We start from the raw sequence: 10,393 nt of genomic DNA, 5'->3' as shown, positions 1-10,393 counted from the left end.
ATATAAATATTTACTTTCTTAGATGGTAGAAGAATTACCTTGTATGAAAAATGTAAGTATACTTGATACTGCAGAGGACCTGAAAAGCATGGGGTTTTTGTAAGGACTTCACTAGGCTCTCAGACATGTCGTGTCAGATCTCCTTAGTAATTAAGTTCGGCAAACCCTTGTGTAACATCTTCCTATTTCCTCCCTCTTGCTACTCTCTCTTGAGAAATACAGGGTGGGGGGAAAAATCTGTTTTTCTTTCTGGGGCTCTTGTGTGCCACATCCACTGAGCTCAAAGGCCCAAGGCCTGGGATGGGAGCTAGGAGGAAAGGCTGATGAGCCCTCTTACCCCACAGCCAGGATCGCCCTCATCACACCAGCGATGACAGATGCCATCACCACTGTGTTCAATGTGAAGCAGTGGGGTGCAGAGAGATTCCTCCTCTCTGAGGGCATCAATCTTCAGGGCTGGCAGGTGAGTCACCAGGCACTTACCCCTCCAACACTTGGATGAGGCACAGGAGAACTTAGGCTAGCAAAAGTACGCTGTGGTAGTAGGCATGGTTCCCACTGGCTTTGCTTATTCAAATAAGGAAATAAACTCTCAAATTGGTGCAAGTCTCTCAGAAGGAGATTTGAGACTGGTTCCCTCAAGTCTAGGTAGGCTAAAATATCCAGAATGGCTTGCCTGCTTACAGAGAAACCTTTCCTCATGTAGTGATTCCAGTGTTTTCCTCTTCTGCTGTCCTCAGATTCACAGGAGGTGCTGCAGTCTGGCAAGTACAGCAGAGCTCTTGAGGCAGCAGATCCCTCTGGGCCACACAATTAGACCTGTGGCTCCCAACATACCTGATGACAGAACTTGTACCACCAGTAATTTTTTCCTTAAAACCAGCTTTCTTGGTTGTTATTGCTGCTGCTAAGGAGATGTGTAAAATTCAAGCCTTATAGATAGATAGGTACAGGTTACTCCTGCATAGTCACCTTCCCAAACAGGCTCCTTCCACACTCATCCTAGGCTTCTCCCTAAGCTGGAGACCAGAGATGAACTTACTTCATTTCTTAGACCCAGGCAGTGGAAGAACTGCCGCACCCCCAAGTCTGTCTGTCTGCACTCCTGATGAAAGGGCCAGAGCCAAGGCTGCCCATGTGGGGTGGAAGGGTCACTGACTGTGCCAGGAACCTCCAAGGATGGGACTTGCTGCTCATAATGGGGGCACAGGCAGAATGTAAACTGCATCGTGCCCAGTCCTGAGGCAGCAGCTCGGAGCCCATTCATGCTTTCCAGAATCCCAGCAGGAACCCACCACTCTTTGCCTAAAGGGCCTGAGCTGCAGCTTCAGCTATCACTGTACGCAAACTGCTCGGTGACCTCAAGGAAGAAGATGGCAGATGCTTACCAGGAACCAGATGCCTCTGACCTAGGTGGCTCTGTCTCAGTTCAGTGCGCTTTCCCCTGTAGCCCACTGTGCCCTTCCCTGCTGCATGTTGAGAAAACCAGACCCATGGCCTCATATGTCAGCTCTGCACCAGGGCACGGCCTGAGCACAGTGGATGAGTGAAGTCACCACTCCCCTGTGCCTTGGGGACACTTAGCTGGACTAGGAACAGACATACAGATTACATAGCTTATGAATGGCAGTTACTGGTAAATATCTTATTTATTCATTCGAGTATTTTCATCTGTCAGTAAGTTTCATCCCTAGCATCCCACAATTTGTATAGACACACTGAAAGCAGAAAGAAAACAAAGACATTCAGAAGCATAGACAGAAACAATTTTGCTCTCAAATGAGAAAGCAGGTGACATCATTAATGCAAAACACAAAAGGACAAACCAAAATCCAGTATCAAACCAATATTAAACAGTATGAAACACAGCAAATCCCCCCCAGTAAAAGGACAAAGAGCAGCACATACAGAGGAACAGGAGTTAAATTTCAGTTCAGAGACAAACTATTACTTGCCGTATACAGGTAACAGTTCTCAGCAAGCTAAAGCATGTGCTCTTCAGGGCAGAAACACTCTGTCATGACTTGACATGTGCAGCATCTGTGACGCTAAAACAAGAATTCCCCCAATATCTAGAACAAACTAATCCCTACAAAACAAAGGATTCTCATACTTCTTCACTCACACTATAGAGGATGACAACTCCTCCATACCTACTAGCTTTAGGTGGAGAATCCACCTAAAGAACAGTATTATCTCCATTTATAGATAAGGAAACTAAGCAGAAGTAAAAGGATCTGCTCAAGGCAAGGGCAACAGCTAAGATAAGTTACATCACCGGGTACTTAAACCCTTACTAGATGTTTTCCTGTTAGTCTACAGAAAACAGGAGAATGAAAGGACCACGAGGACAACCACAAAGTCTGTTTTGCAGAAATCTACTTTTTTTTGTTCCACATGATCACAGTTGAGACACTACTTGATTCCTTTTCTAATCCATCTTACAAAATTATTCCAGACACCTGATACAGTTGCCATCAGCAAACCACACCAACTTTACGCTCACAAACCAGCACAAATTAGCAGACCAGCAGAATCCCTTCAAAACGGCTATGACAAGTTTGCAAGAACATACTCCGCAAGGAACCCATCCCACAGATTTTTCTTCTCCTGAACTGTTCACTCAAAAGCACTGACTAGGCAGCACGAGCTGCTTGAGCAAACATGAGCTACTTTAGATCAAAGTGGGCAAGAAAAATGCAAAGCTGGGGAGCTTTCATGGAGAACATGCTGGTCCTCTCCTCAAAAAAAGCTTCTGTTTTGGGATCTCTGCAGTGCTACAGGAAGGGAGATGCGCTCCCCTCGGAGATCTCTGCTGGCTGCTCAGGGCAGAGCTTGTGCAGCCACAACCCGCCACAGCTTCAGGAACAGGCTGTGAAACGGCAGCAGCCGGTGAGATACCCCTGAAATAGCAGCAGCGTGTGGGACGCACAGTGGGAGATGCAAGAACAGAAACAGCAGCTGTAGCACAGTTTTGCTCCTCTCCCAAGGGAAGAGAGTCGTTTCTTACTGGGTCACGCTTGAAGGGTTTGAGAAATGCTAATTTTAAATTCCAGACAGAATACATTATTTTGGCTTAGTTATACTACTCTGCTGTGGGGGACCTGTGGCAGAAATCTGAAATGTGCAAAGTAGGCAAATACCTTATATTACTGTAACAGCAGATTTTTCCAGAGTCCCAGCAAGTATCACATACAGGTAAGTTACATCTACCAAAGATGAAGGTCACAGCAGGAGAAAATAAACTGTCTCAAGGTCACAGGAGCAAACACTGTAGATTTTGGTCCTATTACTGTCAGAAAACAATGAAACATTAGGAAAATTACCTTTTTGTGAAATGCAAGAAAAAAAATAATCAGATATTCACTACATATACAAGTACTGGTGTATCAAGTGCCAGGTTTAATTGATCTGTTACTAGCAGTTCATTTAACCAGAAGATGCATTCATACAATACTGCAGTTCAAGGTCCAGGGAAATGATAGGAAAATCTAATGTAAATTAAAAAATAAATACACTTCATACATTACTGATCAGCAATCTGTTTCCTACAAAATGCTTTTTACCCAGCTTTTGAAAAGACTTTAGCAGGGGCTTATTTAGGTAAGTAGCACACGGGAGAAATATTACAAAGTATGCATTATATAATGTTCAGCTTTTTCTCAGATCATACAGGGAACAATCATGTATTTCATTATGCAATGTATAAAATATTTAAATTAATTTGCTATGTGCAAACAGCAGCTAATAAGCAAGTCTTTGAAATAATACAGGATTGATTAGCTATTGTAATAAAGGAACAAAAGGGGCAATGACCCCAAAGAGACATTACACTGTGAATTAAACACTAGTCTACCTTCTTTTTTCTTTTACAAAGTTGCAGTTGAAAACTCCAGTCATTTCTGGACGCTTGCTCACAGGATCTGTTTTCAATCACTTGAAGCACGGTGAGTCTGGCAGATTTCAACCAGACTTTGCATAAGCTGGAGTGTTTTATTTGGTGTTAGCTTCATGAACAGTTGCATGTAAGAAACAAAGAGAGCAGGAGAAAATACTTTTCTTACAGCATAAGGCAAAGAATATTTACCAAGTATCATATAAGCAGGTACCACCTACTCAATAGATGGTAGAGTGCACACTCTGAGAGCTATACATCATCATAAACAAACGCTCAAGAAGTGCCCACATTCACATGTGACTGCTTTAGTCATCCTCATTCCTTCATGTTTACTCCTTCAGTGACTCAGCCGCAAGCTTCATTTGCTGCGAGAGAAGGGAAAAAAGAAAAGGTACACTAAGTGCAGTGGTAGCATGATGAATTACACAAAACAGCAAAATCTGAAAGCAGGACACTTCTGAACCCAACTGAATAATAAAACCACACAAAAAAAATAACTTTTGCTTTGATAGTTAGAAAAACCCCACAAGTCAACATGTTATGCTTGACTTTTACAAAAGACAGTTTTAACAGAGGTATTGCTTTTCACACCAAAAGACTCGGCAAGTGACACAATTTGTGTGTTAATTCTTGTTGCGATGAATAATGCCTTATGCTGAAATTACTGGGCCCAACAGGTACCAAAAAACCCCTTCTCCCTCAGACTCATGACTAGGGGGAACTGCTGCAAGAAAAGCAAAATGAAAAGCTGGGGGAAATTACTGTTGTGTTGGAACTATCTTCTGCCACTCCTAGGCAGTAACTGCTCGTGACAATGCACTGTGCGAGTTGGCATCGCCACCGCTGCCCCTGGAAATCCCCGACCCCTGTATTTCTGGTCGCGCCTGTGTGCAGGGTGACCGGCAGTCACTTTATCTCTTCTTTGGCTGTTACCTAAAACAATGGCAGTGAGCACAGACAGGTACAGCTGATGGGCTTCACTGGAAATCCACTCCTACGTTTAGGAAGGCATTGATACCAGGCTAGAAATAAGACTGCTTATCTCCAAATCACAGATTGATTTATTTATTAAAACGCAGTTCTTTGAGATAACTTCATATAAGCAAAATGCTCACCAGAATGAAAGACTGTGATATCAGAATCTCAGACACAAAGGGAATTTAAAAAAAAAATATTAATTGTTCCTTGATATAACAGATATTCATTCTGAAGACACAAAAGCAATTTGCTTAGTCAGTGGGAGAATCTACCTACTGGCAAAGTGTTATGCACATTTTTAAGGTACATGCTTTACAGATGTAAAATTTTAGTTCACTATGAAGCCTTCAATACTACGGAGGGGTTTTTTTCGTTTTAGAAAAATCATAAAAGTAATTTAGTCTTAAATATTTAAATTTTTAAGGGCTCTCAAAAGGTCAAGGAACTACTAACACAACACCGCCCCCAGTTTCCCATTGCACGGATGTTAAGTTACTCAGTATTTCTGTATTACCACCCCCCCACCCCCCCCTTTTCTTTTCCTATTGAATTGAACGAAAACATCCTGTGATATAAAAAAAGAGGTAGCAGACTGCTATGGTGATATGTGTAATTTGTTTTTATTTTCATTATCTTAGGACATCACCAGAGAGATCTCAATGTGAAACTAGAATAACAGTTCCAGGCATGAAAAATATCTGCTGCGTAAGACAAACCAGAGCCATTCTTTGAAGCTTCTTGTTAAAGAGGATGTTTCATAATACAGAATCTACAGAGGCAATAAGAGCAGAGTTTAAACTGTGTCAAAGGCTTTTCTCATGCATAACCTGTGGTTGTCAGCTAAGGGTCTTGCACTGTCTCTAAGGCTGGAAACCACCCTGAAAGACTAAGAAATAACATGACTTAATTAAAAAAAAAAAAAAAAAAAAGACTGAGAGACAACAGTCAAAGGAAGGAGACTTGATGGAGACCAGCCCAAAGGACAGGGTGAAGAGCAAAGGTAAGGAGATGCACAGCACTGCTGGAATTCAGGAGGCCATAGGCTGGTGTCCAGCATGACTGCCTCCTTTGAGGCAATTTGGCAGACAAGGAAAGAAAAAAGGCTGAAAAAATGTAAGTGATCATATGAATTTATGCATCTTCCAACTCCTAAGCAGCTGTGTAGTTTCCGTATCATCCACCCAGTGGTAGATGGACATAAGCTTCTGAAAAGTCTTTTCTTTTATGCTTGTGCTTGATTTTATACAAATGGCCCAGTACATATGAGCTATTAGAAAGACTAATACCTAATAATGCTACAAAAAAAAAAAAACTGGAAAAGAGGAAACTGCAGATACAGTGGACACTTTCATTCAGTTTCTGTCCATAACATAAAGACATCAGATTGCTTTAATACAGCACCTTCTAACTTTCCTTTGCTGTTAGTCTGTGTCTGAACCCTTTCCAAAACATTACTCTGCATGATAAAACCCACCTACAATAACTGTTCTTTACCACTTTTAGTCTGTATTTCCATGCCATCTATAAGGGAAGTAAAATTAGTTTGTGATGCAAATATTTATACACTTCTCCATAGCAACAGTGCAGAAAAAAAAGCCATAGCTAAATGCTGGAATACAGATTCCTCTTCTGCAACCTGATTTACTTAAACAAGTGTCTGTATAAAAGTATAGCATTCAAATTAAAGTGCCTTCTACCCTTATCGTAAAAACATTTTAAAAGTACAGAAGACAGAACCTACTTAATTCAGTTCATGATGCACCCAATTACAACCTAATTCTCTTATTTTAGAATGATTTTCTTAAATTCTGAGCACTGTTGTAATTATAAGGGGATTGATGAGGAACATAGAAAACAGGAAACGTATTTTTATTCTCTGATTTCTGCAGAGCTTGCCAAAGTCTGGAAAAAATCCCAAGCACATGACTATTACTGATGACTATATGGCAATCTGTCCAAAATCTCTGTACAAGTGGGACTACTGTAATTTATTTTTGAAGGCCTTCCTAGTTTTAACTGAGCAATTCTTATGCTAATATTCTTTTATGCTGGGAATCTTATACTAGCATATTATTTATACATACATACATATATATTCTTATGCTATATATTAATTTAAAATATATGAAGAACAAACAAATTTCCCAGCTTCTTTAGTGGGCCAGTGAGTAGAAAAAACTCTTAAAATAGCTTCACATGCTGCCATGGCACACACAGCCTGGGCAAAACCAGTCCAAATGCAGTCACTCATGTATTTCAGGAAATTAATCACAAGCAATGCAAAAACCCCAAGAGCTGCATATTTCATTTCTTCTTTACAATTTCTAATACCAAAACATATTTCGCAGTACCTGACAGCATCAGGCTCCCCTAAGAGCTATTACTTCGGCAAGAAACGTGTGGTGGCACCATTAGACAGTGAAATTCTTTGCCAAGTTCAGGCTGAAGAATTTTTCGTTTCTTTCACTATGAAAGGAAATGTTCTTTTTTACCGGGAAAATATTTCTCTAGGACAACATATGGGAAAGGGAGTATGTATTTTCTGATAATGAAAAAGGGAACTGACAAGACACATTTTAAAATCACCGTTCCCCTGATGGCCCCAACAGGCTCAATGACAAACCTATGGGACTGAGTTTGCCCTTCCATCAAAAAGGCATTTCTTTGTCAGTTTTAAGTAGTGTATTAAAAATACAGAAAAAGGAGATTAAAAACTTATTTATCCACTTTTCAAACCTACTAGACACGTAACGACAAAGAAAAACAACGCTCAGCTGAGGAGTATTAAAAGCCTCTGTACACTAACCAGAGGCACAGTTCAGAAATGAGTTGGCTCAAGAAACCACTCTTTATTATCAGCCGAGGGTTACTGGTGAAAGGTTTATGCTTCTGTTTTGCAAAATAGGTGGCTGGTGCTTGACAAGTGATCACACACTCCTGCTCCCTATCAAGCTAGGCCTGGCTCTGTGCAGCACCTAGGACCACATCTCTCTCCCACTGTGGGGCTGTACCAACTCAGTGGTCCGTTTTATGCGGCACACTTAGCTACAGTACCCTGTGCATGCAGTATGTATGCAAAGCGTATGTTTAAACTAATACTAATTTATTGTAGTGGGGCTATTGTGTTGTTTATTCTAAAATTCTACTGTTAGGAAGTGCTCTAAATATTTATCTGCTGTAATTCAATAGATTTGCTATTTCCATTTTATTAAATTTAGATTTCTTTGTAAAGCACACATAATATAATTAGACAGTATTTTCAGTAGAAACAGCAAAAATCCTTCAATGTGGTAAAGCCTATTTGTAAACCAATTACTTAGTTTTCACTACACTTCAGCATTAAATTTTCTGAAAGCATTTTAATAAAACATAACAGATACTTTTGCACTACAAGTACAGTTGCATACCAAGCCTGGAAATCAGGCTACTTCCTTTGTGTGTTCATAGCCACAGCCACAAATTCTAGTATGCAGGGTACTGACTGTAGTTACCAACAACTGGTAACTCTCCAGTTCGAAGGTCTATGGCAGTCTGATCTTGTGAATTAGTGCTACAATACCACCTTATATATGCAAGTAAAAGAAATAGCCACAAACATGAACTAACAGATATACACAGTAACACCACAGACCTTGACTAAAGCCAAACCGGTTGAGTTGCCAAGGGATTTACCACTAGCAGTGCCAGGGCTTTGGTCAAGCCACAGCCTCACAGAAAATCCAAGTTGCCTCTGCACAGCATGAGGAGAACCGTGGCCCACCTTCATTTTCAAACCCTGCTCACAGAGCCCATGGGTGACAAGATACTTTGCGTGTCACTCTGTGCAGTAGGGTTGCTTTGAGCAGGGACACTGCGTGCCCCGGCGTGAAGCTTCATTCTACCCATGCGGCTAGGAAGCGTCTGCTGCCTTTCGCAAACCCTATCTTGCAAATCAATCTGTGACCTTCCTTCTGCAAGAGAGGATGAGAGACGACCCAGCATTTCTGCAGCTACCACTGCTCGTTTCACACACACTCATAACCTAATCACACACTCTCAACTTTCCTTCATGGTTTCTACAGGACAGCCAACATCAGGGGGTTAACAGTCTTTGCATTCCTTTTTTCTGTTGATCTTTTTAATGTCGATTTCTTGCACTCGCTGAACGCCATGTCAAATGCTTAGAACACTGTTATTTTCTAGTTATGCTCAGTCCTGGTAAGCCAGCCTCTAAGTACTCTTAATTTTACCACTGCATGTGTTAACGCCAAGTGACAATTCAACCACAACCTGAGGAAAACAATTCTAAAAAATAAAAGCACTTAAAAGTGAAAATCAATGAAACCAGGAGTTAAGACTCACCGGTTTGGTGCTTTTCCATTAGCATACTCAATTGTACACGTATGTTTGCATATATGAGGAACAGGCATGTAAATAGCCATATAGTTAAATGCAAGACGACATGAAGGCATGTTTCTTATCAGCAACTCCATCTTCTGCTTTTCCTGTATCTACCATGTAGAGCAGCTCATTAAGTGCTTTACTGCTTAAAGAAAGCGTAGCATTACATGGTATCTTTCCAACTTTCTCAAATTAATTATAATATGAAATTATGATGGAGATATATTAAAATTAAGTCTTTCCCAATGGTGCACAGTCACAACAAAGGTAGTTCCTTGGGTCTTGCCTGAGCTGACAACTGCAAGAACTGTATCAACTTAATCTGTAAGCACTTGCCAGTTACAGAAGTGGCAAATTAACACCCACTTGCAAAACTCAGTAAGCCTCTTCCTTCCACATCTAATACTTTATTCTGTGTAAAAGTGTAATGGAAATTTTTTCTCACTGATTATAATGGCGGAAAGTTGTATTAACTTTGTATCTAGAACTACAAACCTTCCCTCAAGGTCTTTGCACATGGCATTGAACCCTCTGCAGGGAACGGAGCTTAAGGACTTCAGGTCTGACGTAAATTTTAAGCCTCATTTCTGACTCTGACCAGTTTTTCAGCAACCTCTTAGTTGCTATAGCTGGAGATGATAACGGAGGCTTGTTTGCAGTAGTGATAAATAGCTTCTATGCTAGTATAGTCCTGTTTATAAATCCCAGGACTTCTGTGTTGTATCACACAGCCACAATATACCACTGAATGCTTATTTTCAGTAACTCATCCAATACAACCCTTAAGTCTTCCTGAAAGCTATTGATTTCCAGAGTACAGTTTCCCCTCTGCTTAATATGATAAAAGACTTGTAGGAACAACTTCACAACTTCCATATTTACCAGAGGCAAGAGGAATAGCCCTGTGATGCTGCAAACCAGTGAAAACGACTCTCCACAAAGAAAAGACATACATAAGCATTAAACAGCCAAAATGCAAATTATTGATAAGGAGGTGAGAAGAATTTTAAACTGAAGATAACAAAAGAAAATGCTGAATTGTATAGCTCTCATGAGAAAGACTCTGTAAGCAATTACAGTAATTTAACTTCTTGAGGACTGAAAAGTTACCAAGCTCTGTGCCTATTTTATTCTCCT

The 10,393-nt window shown here is 40.6% G+C and overlaps 1 protein-coding gene across 3 annotated transcripts in view; it reads right to left on the bottom strand.

Moving 5' to 3' along the window:
- Window positions 1-3,382: 3,382 nt before the first annotated feature.
- ANO10 (anoctamin 10) overlaps window positions 3,383-10,393 on the bottom strand; it is a 128,261-nt gene continuing 121,250 nt past the window's right edge. For all 3 annotated transcript variants that reach the window (XM_055804149.1, XM_055804150.1, XM_013303074.3), the window contains one exon: window positions 3,383-4,263. In XM_055804149.1, the coding sequence (XP_055660124.1) occupies window positions 4,228-4,263 (36 nt within the window). In that variant the 3' untranslated portion in view covers window positions 3,383-4,227. The remainder of the gene's footprint in view (window positions 4,264-10,393) is intronic.

This window comes from Falco peregrinus, chromosome 5 (genome assembly GCF_023634155.1).
Source record: "Falco peregrinus isolate bFalPer1 chromosome 5, bFalPer1.pri, whole genome shotgun sequence".
NCBI lineage: Eukaryota > Metazoa > Chordata > Aves > Falconiformes > Falconidae > Falco > Falco peregrinus.
This window is presented reverse-complemented; position numbering and strand designations above follow the sequence as displayed.